The sequence below is a fragment of the Jaculus jaculus genome, chromosome 6, assembly GCF_020740685.1.
Source record: "Jaculus jaculus isolate mJacJac1 chromosome 6, mJacJac1.mat.Y.cur, whole genome shotgun sequence".
In the NCBI taxonomy this organism is placed as follows: domain Eukaryota; kingdom Metazoa; phylum Chordata; class Mammalia; order Rodentia; family Dipodidae; genus Jaculus; species Jaculus jaculus.
In genome coordinates, this window is record NC_059107.1 from 114,117,321 (window position 1) to 114,136,620 (window position 19,300).

The 19,300-nt window shown below is 39.4% G+C and overlaps 1 protein-coding gene across 5 annotated transcripts in view; it reads right to left on the reverse strand.

Moving 5' to 3' along the window:
* The window catches only part of Ptprb (protein tyrosine phosphatase receptor type B), a 142,256-nt gene that overhangs the window by 60,728 nt on the left and 62,228 nt on the right, over positions 1 to 19,300 (reverse strand). For all 5 annotated transcript variants that reach the window (XM_045153608.1, XM_045153609.1, XM_012948904.2 and 2 more), the window contains 5 exons: positions 15,776 to 16,039; positions 11,278 to 11,541; positions 10,477 to 10,740; positions 8,886 to 9,149; positions 4,301 to 4,570 (listed from right to left, as the gene is read on the reverse strand). In XM_045153608.1, coding sequence (XP_045009543.1) covers positions 4,301 to 4,570; positions 8,886 to 9,149; positions 10,477 to 10,740; positions 11,278 to 11,541; positions 15,776 to 16,039 — 1,326 coding nt within the window. The remainder of the gene's footprint in view (positions 1 to 4,300; positions 4,571 to 8,885; positions 9,150 to 10,476; positions 10,741 to 11,277; positions 11,542 to 15,775; positions 16,040 to 19,300) is intronic.

A 19,300-nucleotide genomic window follows, 5' to 3' on the forward strand; every position in this document is an offset into this window, starting at 1 on the left:
TTATTATTTTTTTTTGTAGTAGATGGACAATAGTCCACTGGGTATATAAATCACATTTTCTTCCTTCACTTGTCAATAGGCATCTAAATTGATCCATATTTAGCTGTAGAAAATACTACAGCAATTACTATGGGTATGCATTTGCCTCTTTGATATGCTGATATCATTTCTTATGGATATGGACCTAGAAGCGAGATAGCTGATCATATAGTAGATCTGTTTTAGTTTTCTGAGGAACACACATACTGTTCTCCAAAGTAGCTATACTAATGTATGCTGCCCTTTGCAATGTATAAGGGTTTCCCTTTGACCATATCCTTACCAGCATGCTATCTTTTTCGGAATAGCCATTCTATCTGGGATGAGATTATATTTCACTAGGGTTCTGATTTACCTTTTCTGATAGCAAATGAATCTAAACTTTTTTTTTTTCGGCTTTTTGAGGTAGGGTCTCACTCTAGTCCAAGCTGACCTGAAATTAACTATGTAGTCTCAGGGTGGCCTTGAACTCTCGGTGATCCTCCTACCTCTGCCTTCTGAGTGCTGGGATTAAGGCGTGCGCCCCCATGCCTGGCTAATCTTTTTTTTTTTTTTAATAAATTTTTTGGCTACTAAATTTTTTTGAGGATTATCTGTTGAGTGTAGTATGGAGTCACATGCCTGCAATTCTAGCCGTTGAGAGGCCTAGGCAAGGGGATGACTGAAAGTTTGAGTGAGTTCTAGTCCAGGGCTACATGTCCAGACCTTGTCTCCATAGCAAAGTAAAATATAAGATACAAAGTAAAATATAAGATACAAAACTGTCTATTTATATCTTTTGTCCATTTTAAGTAGGATTCTTCTGGGTTTTTTTTTTTGTTATTGAATTTAAGTTCCCCTTGTATATTCTTGATGCTAATATTTATCAAATGAATAATGAAATTTCCCTGATTCATTTGGTTGTCTTTTCACTCTGATTATTATTATTTTTTAAAAAATATTTTATTTCTTTATTTATTTGAGAGAGAGAGAGAGAATGGAAGAGGCAGAGAGAAAGAAAGAATGAGCATGCCAGGGTCTTCTACCACTGCAAATGAACTCCAGATGCATGCATCCCCTTGTGCATCTGGCTTATGTGGGTCCTGGGGAACCAAACTAGAATCCTCTGCCTTTGCAGGCAAATGCCTTAAGTACAAGGCCATCTTCTCCAGCCCTCTGATTTTTTTTTAAAATATTTTAAATTTATTTGTAAGGAAAGAGAAGAGATGAGAGAATGGGCATGTCAGGGCTACTTGCCACTACAAATTCCAGATGCTTCTCTTTGTATATCTGGCTTTCATTGGATACTGGGGAATTGAACCCAGGTTATCAGCCTTTGCAAGAAAGTGCCTCTAATGGCTGAGCCATTCCCCCAGCCCTATTTTTACTTTGTTGTAGCACTTCTTAGTTTTATATAATCTTCAAAAATAATTGGCTATACTATTCTAGTAGTTCCATTTCTTTGATCCATTTTGAGTTCATGTTTATATAGACTAAGAGATAGAGGCCAAGTCTAATTTTTCTATCTAGGGGAATTCAGTTTCCTAAACATTATTTATTGAAGAGTTTGTTCTTTCTCTAGTATGTGTTTTTGGCATCTTTGTTCAGTCAGGTGGTTTTACATGTGTGAGGCACACTATTCCACTGGTGTGTCTTTTCTTCATGTCAGTATCATGCTGTATTGATTAATAAAGCTCTGTAGTGGATTTTGAGGTCATGTAATGTGATATTCCCAGTTTTGTTCTTTGTACTCAAGAATGGTTTAACTAGTTGGTGGGTTATTGTGCTTCCATGTAAATTTTAGGATTTTGTTTTCTGCTTCTGTGAAGAATATCATTCATATTTTGATGGGCATTGAAGTGAGTCTATAAATTGGTTTTAGGTAGTATGGATATTTTGATAATATTATTATAATCCATGACCATGGAGGACTTTTTATTTATTTTATGTATGTGCATATATATACTCTTCAATTGCTTTCACCAAAGCACAATCTTCATTGTGCAGGTTTTTCCTTGGTTACATCTCTTTCTATATATTTTCTTTTCTTTGCAACTATTGTGAATTGTATTCTACTCATGATTCCCTTCTGAGGAATTTTTTTTATTGTGGCATAAAAACGCTTTGACTTTTGTAGGCTGATTTTGTTTATTTTAACATTTTATTTATTTACTTGAAAGGGGAGGGGTAGAGATGGCACAAGTAAGCATGCCAGGACCTCCAGCCACTGCAAACAAACTCCAGATGCATGTGCAACTTTGTGCATCTGGATTTACTGGGGAATAAAACCCAGGTTGTTAGGCTTTGCAGGCAAGCACCTTAACAGTTGATCCACCTCTCCAGCCCTATGCTGACTTTATATCCTGCAACGTTACTGAATTTGTTAGTTCTAGCAGTTTTTTTGATGGAATGTTTAGTTTTTTCTAGATAAACTCATATCATCTGCAAATAGCAACAATTGGACTTACTTCTTTCCTGCATGCCTTTTTCTTTCTTTCTCTTGTATGTGTTACCTGGTTAAAACTGCCAATTCTATGTTGTATGACAGTGGCAGGCAAGTCTCACAGCACTTCTGGATACTAGTGGAATGTTTTCAGCTAACCCCCTCATTCAGTGTGATACTGCCTAAAGTGATTTTAAAATTTTTTACTTACTTTTTTTCCATTTGACATTTTCATACATGCATATGTTTTGCTCTTATTGCACCCAGTTACCCTCTTTTCTACCTTCCACTAACTCCCTTCTTTTTCTGCTTTAACCCCCATATCATTTTTATGACTTTAAGAAAAATTGAGTTAAATTAGGGTTACCTACATGATCATGGATGAAAGGTTGCTTACTGTGAAATGCACAACTTTGTAGTGGCTACACCATTGCTAAACCTGACTCCCTTTCTCCCACCAACCGTTAGCTGTCATTATCTAGCCTGGGATGTCTGAGGTCTCAAGCATCATTTCCCCATTGATGGTGTGAAGTGTTGACAAGCTCAACTTTTGTTATGTTGAGGCATACTCTTTTTATACCAAATTTGTTCAAAGTTTTTATCATGAAGAAATGTTAATGACATTGACAATCTTTTCGTTATAGATCTCTGTGTATTGAACCATCCTTGTATACCTGAGGTCAACCCCACTTGGTCATTGTGAATGATTTTTTTTTTTAATTTTTTGTTCATTATTTATTTATTTATTTGAAAGTGACAGAGAGAGAGGGAGAGAAAGAGATAGAGAAGGAATGGGTGCGCCAGGGCTTCCAGCCACTGCAAACGAACTCCAGACACTTGTGTCCCCTTGTACATCTGGCTAACGTGGGTCCTGGGGAATCGAGCCTTGAACCAGGGTCCTTAGGCTTCACAGGCAAGCACTTAACCGCTAAGCCATCTCTCCAGCCCGTGAATGATTTTATTTGCATATTGTCCTGTTAGATTTGCTTTAGCATTTTGTTGAGGATTTTCACATCTTTATTTATTAGAGATATTGCTCTATTGTTTTCTCTTTTTGTTGTAACCATGTCTGGCTTTGGTCTTAGGGGAATAATGCTGGCCTCATAGAATGATTCTGAAAAATTTCTTTCCAGCTCAGATTTTTGGAAGAGTTTGAGAAAAACTGATATTAGTTCTTCTTGGGTGGCTGTACAGGTTCACAAGTGGCTGTTGCGGTGGAAGATGGCAGCAGTGAAGCATAGAAGCAGGAAACTCTAGCACTGGCTCCCAGCTAGGTGGGGATGGGCCCACATACAGCTGGCTGTAGGGTGAGGCAATGGTAGGGAACCATGGTACCCACTCTGTGGCACACACTTTCAGTCCTGGCACAAGGCTTAAAAGATGGACTAGAAAACAGAAGAGCAGAGAATGAGATGTGAGAACAGATATAGGGGTTGGAATTATGCTGTGGCAATGGCAGTAAGAGATGGAATCTCCCCTAAAGTATCTGCAAAGTATGCAGCCCTGCTGAAAGCTGACGCCTTCCTTCAGCTCTAGTTTCAGAGTCTAACTTCCAGAACTGTAAGATCATGAATCTGTGTCACTTCAAGCAACCACATCTGTGGCAGTCTGTTAGGGCAGTGATAAGAAATGAATAAGGCCAGTGTTAATGATGTTGGAGCCTGGTGGATTGGGACTTGTATGAATGTGCTTTCTGATAGGGAAGTGTTATAGTGTAAATGTTGCTGCACATAGATATACATCCACTTCTGGCATTGTTTCATCCCTCCCACCTTATGGTGACCATACAATGGTAGTCAAGGAGATTTGTGGTACAGAACATTAGGTTGTGCCCAGTACCTGTTCGGCCTTCAGCCTGCGCTTCCTTGCTGAAGAGACCTCCACTGACAGTTAGGATCTGTAGCTTATATTTCTTGCCTGGTGTTAGATCTTCAAATTTGTGCTGCTTAGCAGTGGCTGGCTCAGATGTGTTGGTCAGAATGATCCCGTTTTCATTCAGAAGCAAGATATCATATCTTTCTGCCACACCAACAGCTTTTTGCCAACTTACGATTAAGGAATGACTGCTGTATGCATTGTCAGCAATTACTCCCTGGACAGATGCTGGAACTAAAAGGAAACAAGAGAAGGATAATTCAGGTTATATGTCTTAGAGAAAATAACCAATTGAGGAAATTTTCCTTTAACCATCTGCTGGTAGAAAACTATGCTTTATTTGTGCCACATCAGTACTTTCTGAATGACTTGGTTGTATAAAGAGAAACAAGTATATCATGGCCTGAGTTATCTGAATAACTACTTTAATTTCCTTTTGTTTCCTCTGAATTATTCAGGTACTTAAAGACAAACGAGTTGGACAGTTCATGAAAGTGAAACAGATAAACATGCATACCTAGGTAGCTAGAAAGTACAACAATGAGCAAATTTACAAGCAATGAATAGTATGGTTGACTGAATTATGTGTCTTGTTTAGACTTTTATTTCCAACATTAACTCAAGTCAAAGCTTCAAGTCTTTACTTTAGCAGTGGTATGATAGGATCTGTATGGTAGTTCTGGATGTGAAAGACAATATTATTGGTTAGCATTATTTCCTTTTGCACATCATTTTTTTTTTTTATTTGAGAGCGACAGACACAGAGAGAAAGACAGATAGAGGGAGAGAGAGAGAGAATGGGCGCGCCAGGGCTTCCAGCCTCTGCAAACGAACTCCAGACGCGTGCGCCCCCTTGTGCATCTGGCTAACGTGGGACCTGGGCAACCGAGCCTCGAACCGGGGTCCTTAGGCTTCACAGGCAAGCGCTTAACCGCTAAGCCATCTCTCCAGCCCTGCACATTCATTTTTTGATCTCATTCATAACTCCTTTAGGAGTTTTAATCCAGTCTCATGGCTTGTATGGTCTCCTATAAAGTGACTACTCTCAAGTTTTGGGGGGGCCATCAAATCTATTTTTATATCCTTAGCCATCAAGGAAATGCAAATTAAAATTATCTTGCTATTACATCTTAGTGATCAGAATAGCTTCAGTGGAGAAAAAAACAACAAATGCTGGCAAGGAGGTGGGGAAAGAGGACCCTTATTCACTGTTGATGGGAGTATAAACTGGTGTAGCCACCATGGGAATCAGTGCAGAGGTTTCTTAAAAACCTAAAAAGCTAAAAACTATCATATGATCTACCTATACCACTCCTGGGCATATACCCAAAGGGCTCTATATCTTACCACAGAGATATGTGCATACCCATGTTCATTGCTGCTCTATTTACAATAACAGCAAGGAAATGGGATCAGCATAGATGTCCATCAGCTGACAAGTGGGTAATGAAAATGAGATACATATACACAATGGAATTTTAGTCATCTGTACAGGAAAGTAAAATGAAATCTATAGAAAAATGGGTGGAACTGGAAAATATGCTGAGTGAGGTAACTCAGCTCCAGAAAGACAAAAATGGCATCTTCTCTCTCATGTGGATCCTAACTTTTAATGTTTGTCTGTCTATAATAAGGGAAGTGAGATTTGGTATACGCTATGAGTTGAGACAGACCTTGAGAGGGGAACAAGGGCAAAATGACATCAAGCTAGAAAGGAAGCTATGTGGTGGCACATGGAAGCAAGAGGGATAGGAATAAGAGGGTGGAGGAAAACAAGCAAATTTTATGCAGGGGAGATGGCTCAGTGGACAGAGCACTTGCTGTGCAACTCTTGAGTGCCTGAAAAATGGCTCTCCAGACCCCTCATAAGAGCCAGAGCTGTGGTGGGCTCCTGTAATCCTGGTGCAACCATGGCTAGAACTGAGGCAAAGACAAGAGCATTTCCTAGAAGCTCACAAAGGGAACAGTGGGTAACAAGGTGAGCCTCTGCCTCAAACAAGGTGGAAGGTGAATAATGACCCAGAAGTTGTTCTCTGATCTCCACACACACATGTGCCCCTGGAGTAAAACACACACACACATGAAGTAAAGGAAGGAAGGAATCCATTATGTATGAGAAATGCCATAAACCTAATCTTTGTATACTAACAGAAAGTTTTTAGGACTGGAGAATTGGCTCTGTGGTTAAAAGCACTTCCTGTAGACTAGGCTATAGAGTAATATTCGGCTTCACAAAACAGGACACAGAATGAGAAAAAGAATGTACAGATCCAAACAGGCAAGGGAAGGAGAGAAAGAGACTGGAAGAGAGGCTGAATCTGTGTCTTTCAGATCTGCTGGGCTCTTGTGGAAGAATGAACTTGAGTACAAGTCTGAGCAAAATGAAAGAGGCACTAACTTCTTTTCCTGTTTCCTGTCTTAAATGTTCCCTTTTCTTCTCTGCATGGGTATGTGTGTGTTTTGTGTGTATGCATGAGGGCACATGTGTGTGCTGGTGCACATGCATGTGTATGCACGCATGTGTGGAGACCAGAGGTTATTGTCTGTGTCTTCTTCATTTACTCCCTACATTTCCTTTTGAGGTCGAGTCTCTCACAGAACCTGGAGCTCACTGGTGTGCCTAGGCTACCAAGCCCTGGGGATTGTCTCTGCCTCCCCAATGCTGGGTTACAGGTATATGCCACCACCCTTGGCTACCTCTGGGGATCTGACTTCAGGTCCTCATGCTTGTATGACAAACACTATCCACGGAGCCATCTTCCCAACCCCAATTGTTCCTTTTTTTCCATCTAATGTGGAGTTCAATTTGATCTTGTTTCTAGTTTATTTTGATGGAAGTTGAAGTCATTGTTTTAAGACTTTTATTCTTGTAACAGATCAATGCTGTTAATTTCCCTATAGATACTGCATCTCTGCTGAGTGGCTGTTGATAAGTATTGTGTTTTCATTTTCATTCAGCCCAAAATACTTGCTCACTTCCTTTCTGATATCTTCTTTTTTAATTTTTATCTATTAACTACTATTAACGCGTTGCTAATAATGATAACGTAAAGTTCTTCACTGTGCCATGCTTCCTGTCACAGCCACTCTCACTGTTTTGTCCAGTGAAACCAAGTCAACTTAAACTTTACCTGGAAGGCTTCGTGATCTATGTTTAATGATTATGCCTCCTGGAAAGTTGTCCTTACTCTTCATTTTATTTCTAGAGAGCCTGATGAGCTTGTATTTACCATGTTATATAGCAATTGACTATTTACTTCTCTGTCTTCTTCCCTAGATTACAACATTCTTGATGTCAGCAAATGTCTTGCTAGTGAAATCCCACTTTTTCACACAGCACTTGCCGTAAGGTCAGAGGTATATAATGGAGTTACAGATGTGAAACAGATACATAGTAAAGTGTGACGTAGAAGATCCAGGCTCTACTACAAAACAAATAAGAGTGGGAGACATCTTGTATCACAAGGAATCTTGCATCACAGTAGAGAGGGCATGAGGGTTTGAGTTCAGTGGATCTATATCTGAACTCAAAGCATGATTCATAAAATTCATGAGCCCTACATTTCTCTGCAAGGTAGAGACAGTGAGCACTCTCTTGCAGGGAATTACATACATTTGACATGCCTGACATATTACAGCTACTTTTTGTTTTAAAAGAAATATATTTATAATGATACATAGATAGATTATTTATTCATTTGCTATTTGTTTTTTGCTACCACAAATGAAACCTGATGGCACCAGTATACTTCTTTTCATAAAAAGGAATTTTGAAAAAGAGTAAATTTGAAAAGTTCATATAAAGTTAAAAATTAAACCTCTTTAAAAAACATTTTCTTTATCTATTTGCAAGGAGAGAGAGAGAGAATATTAGAGAATGTGCATGCCAGGGCCTCTTGCCACTACAAATAAACTCCAGATGCATGTGCCACTTTGTGCACCTGGCTTTAAGTGGGTTCTGGGGAATCAAACTCAGGATGTCAGGCTTCGTAAGCAAGCACCTTTAACCATTGAGCCATTTCTCTAGCCTAAAGTTAAAATTAAAAAAAAATTTTTTTGTTCCTTTTTTATTTATTTATTTGAGAGCTACAGACACAGAGAGAAAGGCACATAGAGGGAGAGAGAGAGAATGGGTGTGCCAGGGCTTCCAGCCTCTGCAAACGAACTCCAGATGCGTGCGCCCCCTTGTGCATCTGGCTAACGTGGGACCTGGGGAACCGAGCCTCGAACCGGGGTCCTTAGGCTTCACAGGCAAGCGCTTAACTGCTAAGCCTTCTCTCCAGCCCTAAAGTTAAAATTTTAAACACCCTTTAGTAAGTATAAAATTTGTTTAAACAATTTGGTTCATAATCACCTTTCATTTATTTTGTAAATCTCAACCAAGACAAGAACTGCAGGGGAAAATGAGAAATGTTCTTGAAGCCACAGTGACATATAAATTTTACGGTTTTGGGTAATGTTTTCTGTGATCAGCTAAGCCATCCACTGTCCCCTTAGGGAGAACCATGGAGCATTCTGTAATCTGGGCCTGCTCCAGGTTGGCACTCACCTGTCTGCCCAAGCGCCCCTATCTGGTTCCTCAGGGACCCACTGACTGAGGCAATCGTGATCTGGTACTGGGCCCCGGCCTCCAGCCGGTGGAAAGTGTGCTCTGAGATGTGCTTGGGGATGGTCTGAGAATCAGCCTTCTGATTCTGTCTGAATGCTGATACCACGTAAGAGTCGACATCTCCACCACCAGGGGTCCAAGTCACTACCAGGCTATCTGTAGCTCCGTTGGGAGAAACATGAATATTTTTGACAGCACTAGGAACTGAAAAAGAAAATAAATATAAAAGCTATCACTTAAAGAATGATCTGGAGGGACTTTCAAGCAAAGTTTTCATGCAGGGTTGGCAGTATAGTTCTGTGTGGTAACACTTGCTTAGCATGTATGAGGCCTGGGCTCCACCCCTAGAACCCTCTCCAAGTCACAATTTGTATGTTTTCTCATTTACTGATATGAAAAAAAAAAAACATGAAAAAGTGAAAAAGGCATCAGTTGCTATTTTTCTCTCACATTTATGCCTGAGTTGAAGTTAATGGGAGAAAGATCATAAGGAGATCCATGCCAAATTAACCAGCAAATTTAAACATGCTGGTAAGGAACTGGAGAGATGGTTTAGCAGTTAAGGCACTTGCCTGTGTAGCCTAAGGACCCATGTTCAACTCTGTAGGTACCATGTAAGCCACACACACAGACACACAAGGTGGTGCATATGTCTGAAGTTTGACTGCAGTGGCTGGAGGCCCTGATGTGCCTGTTTGTTTGTTTTTTTTTTCTCTCTCTCTCTCATACTCCCTTGCTCTCACTCTCTCGCATAAAGAAAAAAGGCTAGTCCTTTAGGCTCGCCTCAAAAAAAAAAAAAAAAAAAAAGCTGGTAAGATAGGGAAGGGTGAGTTAGATTGCATCAGTCAGTTTTGCATCTCTAATTTCTTAGATGTATAATGATAGGCATATTATTTAACCTCTCTATATTTTCATCATGCCCGACTGAAACTATATAGTTTCAGTCGGGCATGGTGGTGTGCACCTTTAATCCCAGCACTCAGAAGGCTGAGGAAGGAGGAACACAGCTTGGGCTACAGAGTCAGTTTCAAGTCAGCCTGGACTAGAATGAGACCCCACCTGAACAAAAAATCAAAAATAAAATAGAATATAGTTTTGTTTCTGAATAAGAAAAATGGCAATGAAAGTAATAGTAAACAGTCCATAGAGCCATGAAAATTGAACAAAATATAGATAAAGTGCTTTGCTATGAGTCTAGTGCATAGGAAACTATCAATAAATGTTAATTGCTATAACAACACTGCTAAATGAATTCCATAGAAATGACACTCCTACAAGACAATCACTTGGTAAATTACATAATCACCCTCAAAGCACCAATTACACATCCATTTCATGTCACTCCTCTGATGGGTTCTTACTGCCCCAACATCATTCTGCTAATCCTGCCTGGCCAATGTTATTATCACTCTCAAGATGACCCTGTCTGCTTCTTCACTCCTCCAAGTCTCAATCTAAATACCTGGATTAAGTACAGCGTTAAATACACCATTCAGATTATCCCCTCAGATTTAACAGTACTTGACATTACCAGTGAGGCCCTCGATGAAGGCTGACTGCTGCACATCTCCACTGATGGTCAGGACCAGGATTTTGTACCGGCGTCCTGGTGTGAGGGAGGTGAACCGGAACTCAGTTGCAGTATTTTCAAGGTGAAAAGGAGGAAATACTTTCATGTCATTGAAGAGCAGCTGGATCTCATACTGATCAACGTCCCCATCAGCACGTGTCCAAGTCACATGGAGATCCTCGGTGCTCCTGTTACACAGTGCAAGGTCCTTAACAGGCTCTGGGACTAGGAGAAAAAGGAGAATACACTTAGGAAAAGGAATGATCAAGTTTACCTACATGATAATTTATGGAGCACATTCAAGGAACTGGCAAACATCCCTCTTTTCCAAATAAACCACTTTAGCTACTTCATGCATAATTAAACAAGAAAAACTGGAAGCAACTATTAAACTTATGATTTTTTTCCTGACATAAATCTTATATGCTACATGTTGGTAGAATATAATTATAAAATGAGTTATAATCTCAATCATAAAATAAAACAAGAAGTCTAGAATTTTAATGCCTCAATGCAAGAAGGCAGGGAAGAAAAATGTAATGTTTTGCCTTCTTACTTCTCCACTATGTTTGCTCCTCTCTGCAGTAAATACTCTGGAATTATAGGTCATGGTTTGGATAAATGATGTTAGCCCCAAGTCGGACTTATTGGGAATATAAATTACTATTCAAAAAGCAGAGAAAACTCAAGACTCATGTACATTATTTACCCAGTGACCTTCAAGGCCAATCACCTGCCAGACTTGACAATCACTCTACTTACTTGTCCTCCCATTGCCTTGTTCGCTGGCTTCATATTGTCCACTTTTTGTGCTAACAGTGACACTGTATAGTCGTCCAGGGACAAGATGAACAAATACACACTCATTTTCTGACTTGGGAATGATTTTTGTTTGAATGAAGTTGTTTTTGTTTTTAATGGTGACTTCATAGTGATCAAAGTCTCCAGTAGCATGCACCCATGACACTTTTAAATAGTCGCTCCTGGCAGAATTGCTGATGCTGATTCCCTGGACCTTGTCAGGCACTGAAAATAGAATAGAGCTAGGGAGTTAGTGATTTTGAATGAGCAATTATGCACAAATGGCAACCCAGGACAATAAAAGAAAGTAACTAAATTTCTACTGTGTGCGTTTAAAAGAAAAAAAGATCTTAGACCAATGCATTACAAAGTTCTGGAAGGGAAAGACTGTAACATTACTTAGCAGGATTAAGCAGCTCATTTGAATAGAACCTAACAAATGCATTCGTATCCTGCTGTTGCCTAAACAATATGTTATGTATAAGGTATCATGGTAAACATAATTGCTAGTGAATGGTATGAAGGATGATGAAGATATTAATAATTGCAGCATACTCAGTGACTCAATCATGTGATATAATGTTACCAATAAATGTATAAACAACCCAAAAGAAATATGGAAGAAGAGGAAACACATATGGGTAAATATGTAAATAGATGTTCTATAGCATTAGTGACCAAGGAAATGGAAACCAAGATCACAGAGAAATAACATTTCATAGTCTTTGACCAGCAATCTGAAAAAATTGATAAAACAAAGTATGGGAAAGAATGTCCCTCCATGTGAGATCAGATAATGAATTGCTATTATGTATAGCAAAATATTATACATTATTCATGATTAATTTCTCAATTATTAACTCAGAAACTTGGATTTATTTCTCTTAACATCAAAATACATATATGAATAAACCTTAGCAATATAATAATTATTTTGTAAACATTACATACTAAGTTAAAATTCCTCTTTGTTTTTTTTTAAATTTTTTATTTATTTGAGAGCGACAGACACAGGGAGAAAGACAGATAGAGGAAGAGAGAGAGAATGGGCGCGCCAGGGCTTCCAGCCTCTGCAGACGAACTCCAGATGCGTGCACCCCCTTGTGCATCTGGCTAACGTGGGACCTGGGGAACCGAGCCTTGAACCGGGGTCCTTAGGCTTCACAGGCAAGCGCTTAACCGCTAAGCCATCTCTCCAGCCCTCCTCTTTGTTTTAACAATGTAAGCACTAAAAAAGTAAAAGCTTATCATGTTAGGACTACGTATATGTACACACACTAACACACCTCCATCATGGGATGGATTAGTCAGGTAGTAAACACATCATTTGATATAGACTATTTCAAAGTCTTAGCTTTTATTTTAGGTAGCAGCTTCTCGTGCATAATTTTAAAATTCTTAAAAATTACTAACTAGGTTCTTACAAAATGAAGTGTCAATTGATGCATGCTTTTCTGAATTGAGTTATGGATAATTTGATTTTGTAAATCTGAGGTTCCTCCCAATAAATCTATAAACTAATATTTCTGTGTGTTCATGTTTTCTCTTTTAGCCAAAAAGTAGATGAGTTCATATTACTGGGAATGCTGTAAAATAAGGCATTTCTATCTTGAAAGTATGATATTAAAGATGTTCTACATTTGTGTTTGGAGCTGAATTTTGATTCAACAGTAGACCATAACATTCATTTCTATTTGGTTATAACCAGACATAAATATTTATGAGAAGCAGCCTTGAAAAGGAGACCTGAATTCAGGCCCAGGGTACTAAACTTCTATCCCCATATTAGCTGCAAATTTATGTTTTTTGTCTGGCTCTGCTAGGCTGGTTAAGGCTCTGTAGGTGTTTGGTGTATACTGTCCAATTTCTGCTCTGACCACTGTCTTCTCTTCTACTTTCCACCAAATCATGAACTGACCCAGCAATCCCAGCATTTTGTCATTTTAGCTACATTTTCCATGATGCTTCCAAACAGGTTGCATTAACATTCTTTGTTCAATCATATTTACTGATTGAATGGTTTTATATTAGAACACAGCTCACCACAGATGGAGCAAGGGCTGGGATTTTTTTTTTTAATCAAGATATTTATCTGAAACCAATTACAGTGTTGCTAGAATTTAGTCAATGCAGAGTCAAGAAGTTGTGAGGTGACTTTGTATGCATGGGCTAAGAAAGGTCAATGATGCAGACAATTTCCTGAAGGCAAAGCAATTACTCGAGGAAGAACTGGGCTGACTACAGCACCGAGTCAATAAGGGGCTCTCCAGGTGGAACTGACAGTCATTTCTGAGAAGTGCCTTGCTGCATGATGAGATGATGTGGCACAGTATTAGAAATATTGATGTTTTCCTCCAGAACGTAGGAGGAAAGCTCAGAAAAGGAAAACAGGCATTCAGATAATCATCCAAAATTAACAAGACAACATCTTAGACATGACTTTCTACTTAAAATAATTTGTTTCCCTTAGTCATGCACCAAATCCAAGTTCATGTTGGTTAAAAAAAAATCAAGAGAGCTCTTTGAACAAAGGATGTTTTTTTCTTACATCTAGAAAAAAACTGTAGCCAAAGGACTTGCAATATTAACCTCATATGGATAGGGACTGTTAATGAAGTAGGTTGATGGGTATTTAGTCTTTGGGTGACATAGCCTTAATTTCTAGTGACTTTTCAGGTTCAAAGGTGATCAGTATGAAACATTGATGTAAGAGTGCTCTGAAAGTAAAATCAGTTTTTCAGCTCTAAATCATGATTGCAATTATCAGTACAATTAAATTTCAGGTTATTTGACATTAGAGATCATCTCTCCCCATCCCTGACTAGTGCTCCTAGCAAGATATAATAATGGCTGAGCCTGGCCATGGTTAGCCCTGTGACCTTGGAGAAGCCAGACTTTGTGGCTGGATTTGCATCATTTTCAAAGGGAGAGATGGAACTACATTGTTCTAAGGGCCCATTCAATGCCAGCATTCTGTAACAATGCCAGCCAGTGGCTCCCACTTAGAAGGGGTGTGGGGCTCAGAAACTATGACAGCTGATAAAATGTTATGGATTCTTTCTCAAAGGGATGCATACATCTCTCTTATTCCTAACAACTTCATGGGTTACAGAATTTCCAAAGTCTACTTCCAGGCCCCCAAGGTGAAAACTCTTGATTCCAATGATTTCTGATTATTTGTTGAGGGCCAGTAGGGCCCAGCTTCAACATTAGCTAGTAGGATAATGCCAATTGTCTCAGATCTTCATGGAAAAAAGAAACATTTTTTAAAATCTTTTTTCTGATTTACTTACTTATTTTTTTAACAGAGATAGAGAGAAGGACAGAGATGGAATGGAGAGAGAGACAGAGGCAGACAGAGAGAGAGAATGGGCATACCAGGGCCTCTAGCCAATGCAAATGAGCTCCAGATACATGCGTCACCATGTGCATCTGACTTCTGTGGGACATGGAGAATCGAACCTGGGTCCTTAAGCTGTACAGGCAAGTGCCTTAACCACTAAGCCATCTCTCGAGCTCAAAAGAAACATTTTAAGGGCAAAACTGTATCTAGAGCTCAATAGGAAAGTCTTGGCAAAATATTGATGTCAACCTCAAGAAGAACAAATCTCAGATGTAAACCCCAGAAAGCATAATGTATTGGAAAATGGTCCCTGACTATGTTTAGTTCTTTCTAGCACATCAAAGACCTGACATTCATTTGCTAAGAATTTTGTTCCCTTGTCTCAGAACTATAAAGGCTCACATTTTCACCTTGTCTGGAAAAGGATGTACAGTAATCTTGACCAGCACACATTTCGGGAAGGATTTTAGAACAGAGAGCTTTTTAGCCTCTGCAGAGTGAATCAAAACTAAGTTTAAACCTAAGGCCTAAAACTTGCTGCATGTTTAATAAGGCAAAACTGTTGGGCAAGCGACTTAAACTGCCCCAAAGTTTGGTTTCCTAATCTGTAAACCGGGAATAATAACTAGTTCTGAGAATTAATTAATATACACAAAGTCAGGTCAGTAGCAACTAAAAATTATTCCTTAAATAGAATTATTTGTTTCAGTAGTTAAATATATATTCTTTAAAAAAAATAGCAATTCTAGCCGGGCTTGGTGGCACACGCCTTTAATCCCAGCACTCGGGGAGGCAGAGGTAGGAGGATTGCCATGAATTCAAGGCCACCCTGAGACTTCATAGTGAATTCCAGATCAGCCTGGGCTAGAGTGAGAACCTACCTCAAAAAATCCCCCCCCCCAAAAAAATAGCAATTCTAGCCACAAAAGTTGGGTTGTTTTCCTGTAAAGATAATATCTACTTACATAAGGAGTTTCTTGGGTCAAAATACAAAGATTCCATGGCAATTTTGTGATCTCACTTGCCTTTGATCCTGTAATTCCAGGATTAGTACAGCTTTGTGATGCCCAGAGCCACACAGCTAGTTGGTGACTGTGGAATCTTCAAAACTCTTACCTGTCCGTTCTTCACTGAAGAAATGGCTTTCATACTGGCCACTCCTGGTAGTTATGGTCACATTGTAGAGGCGGCCTGGGGTGAGGGAGCTGAAGGAGCATTCACTGACAGACTTGGCGATGATGAGGGACTGAACGGCCCTGTCCTCATGGGAGAGTGTCACCACATAGTTATCTACATCTCCAGGTGCCGGCAGCCAGGAAACACCCAGGTAGTCATTACGACCTGAATTGTTCACTCTTACTCCACTTACACTGGATGGGACTGGAATTTTAAACAAGAGAGAAAATTAAAAACAAAAATGTTTGAGTCATCTCTTGCAGACAACAGAGACTGAGGCTTAAAGAGATCCAATCTGATGACATAAGAGGTCATGATACACACAAGTTATCTACAGGGTGCTTTCAGATGGGCCGTATTAACATTCTTTTTCCTATTATAGTGACTGATTGGTTCTTATATTAGAACACAGTGCAGATTTCAAGTTGGCCTCTGGGAGATGAATCCTCTAACTCAAGAAGTCAAAACCAGAAGATCTTCAAGGAGGCCTTTTGGATGTCTCATGAACTTACGCATGCCACTGCTGCATCTTTCATGAGATCATTTTAAGCGGAGGCAGTTTTAGGTGAATGTGTCACGAGAGGGTCACCATAGTAAAGGGACCAACCTTCTTAACAGTCCAAATGAATCAGCTTGAAGAAAACTCACTGATAAAGGCAAGATGTTTGAGGAAAAAGGAAAAGAACCAAATATATTTTCTAAAGCTGTTAAGTTTTGGAATAACTTTGACCTTCATGGGTGAAGTTTTATTCCTGTGATGTTTCATAGAAGAGGACTGTTACCCTGTCACAGAGCATGTGCTGCCCTCTAGTGGCCAGAAATAAGCCCAACCGTGCATTCTGTATGCACTAGGTTTGGCAAGGGACAACTGCCAGCAGAAAGAACATCATGACAATTAAAACCGTATTTCTGACATCAACAGTAATTATTATTTGCTCATGTCAGTTTGAGATCAGTGCCATAAACATTGTCTGAGAACTTTCTATTTTCAAAAATGTTTCTATTAAAAAAAAAGTTTAAAACATTGTAGATACCTTCTCCAGGTAGAAGCATAATGTGGCAAAATGAATTGGGATGTTGAATATAAAGTTGCACTATGCATCTGAAATAAATGTACAGCAAATAGTACTTTCACTGGCTAGTAGCAGAATGAAATTTCGCAGAATGCATGAACCTCACTACTGCTCATCATTAGTTGCTGGCTGTTTAATATAATTGTCTATTAGTATATCACATATGAAAAGCAGGGCTTGGCTAGATAACTTCTGACATTCCTTTTTGTTTGTTTTTGTTTTTCAAGGTAGGGTCTCACTCTAGCCCAAGCTCACCTGGAATTCACTATGTAGTCTCAAAGTGGCCTCAAAGTCATGTGATCCTTCTATCTCTGCCGTCCAAGTGCTGGGATCAAAGGTGTGTGCCACCATGCCCGTCCCTGAGATTCCTTCTAATCTAGCATGTTCTGACTTTATGAATTAAGCCCCAACATCCACCTTATACCAAAAATTATGAACAGCACCCTGTTGAACAACTCTGCTGAAGCTGCTACAAAATTTGATTTACTTCTCCTTTAGAATGAACATTTTTGAGATTAGAATTATATATGTTAAGGGTATGATATTTTTAATTTCAAATGCTGTAGCATTTTGTCCAGGCTGGAAGAATTTTTGTTTGTTTCAACTTCGTGTAACTGCTAAGCAGCTGAGTTCTGTAAGAAGAATGTGTGTAGAAGAGGCATGGCCGCTCGCAGGCCTGTACTCTGTGCCCTCCTTAACGTCTACTTCTATCTGGAGAAGTGGAGAATGCTCTGAGGACCTAGAGGAAGAACGTCAGGTGGTAGGTGCTTGGATCTATAGAGAAGAACCTACCAATAGAGTTGCCCAATCAGAAGCACCCATGTTTTAGTTTTGTAAACAGGAAATATGTCAGTCTATTCTAATACAGCTGCAACTCATTGGGAAATAGAGGTGAGGCGCATCTCGGTCTTCTGATTTCCAATCTAAAGCTTTTTGGCCCCCAAACCCAACTATATGACACCTATGGGTGGTGCCAAGAACTATTAAAAGAAGATATATAAGGAAGACACAGGTAACAGTGTCTGCCATCACAACTAAAAGCCAAGGGCATAAATCAGTGACTTTCTCTCAAGACCATGAGACACATTTTCAATGTCTTAGTTGCTGTTCTGAGGAGCTCACAGAAGTCACGTTTTATGTGTTAAGTGGATAAGATTAATTATTATAGAAAGAGATATAGTGTATGATGCCATAACTGATACCCAGCATCTGAGCTTTTGGGGATATAGGAGAAATACCTGATATCCAACTTCTATTAATTATAGAAATTTCAGTAGGCAAGGTAACTGATATAATTCTGAGCTTACCAACAATTCTCAAAGCTTAAGAAGCCAGGTGTGGTGGCGCATGCCTTTAATCCCAGCACTTGGGAGGCAGAGGTAGAAGGATCACCAAGACTTCAAGGCCACCCTGAGACTACATAGCAAATTCCAGGTCAGTCTGAGCTAGAGTGAGACCTTACCTCAAAAAAAAAAAAAACCAATCTTAAAATGGGCTTATGGAATTTTTTCTTAAGGAACTTGAACACAATTTTCATATATTATATAAATAATAAATTATTATGTTTATGCACTTTCAAATATACTATGTAGAACATTATATTTCCTTGTTTGTTGCCAAGCCTCTCTGACACAACCATGATATTCATTTGCCTTTGTAACCTGCTGCCTTACTTGACCGGGAACACTTAAGAGTAGGAACATTGTTTAGGTGATATACAGTGTTAAGTACTTGTTTGATGTTGCTTAAAAAATATATGTGACTTTTACATGAATGTAATGGTGCATGCCTTAGTCCCAGGTATTAGGAAGGCTGAGGTGAAAGGTTGCTATGAGTCTGAGAGTTCAGAGCCTACCGGGGCAACATTGTAAGACTTTTTTTCTATATGTGGCTTGAGAATTATATCAGCACAATTTGACCAGGTAAAGTAGGGGTCATCTCCTTTATGTGTACTGAAACCAAGAATATGAGAGTGTAAGATAGTTCATGACTTGTTCACCTTAAATGGAACATGAACATTTCAAGGGAAGCCAGGAGAGAGTTAGTCCCCAGACAGTCAGCATGTCTAGTGTCAGAAGGCACTACATAGGCGACTGAGGGAAATGACCAAGATCTGTCCAAGCAACACATTGTTTAACCTAATTAGCAACAAATAACCGGATGTGATGCCCACACAAGTGCAATAGTGGTACACAGCCATGGTGAGGAATCAATTGCTCTTGATTTGGCTAACTGATCCACTCAGTGGTACTAGACCCTTAGCTGGAGCTGGGAAACAAGTCAGAACCATACCCAAACACAAGCCCACTCTACAATATCAAGCTACCATCAATCACGGGGTATAAGAGGGCCTACACCTATCAAACTGTCTATCAAAAAAGTAAGTGTTATC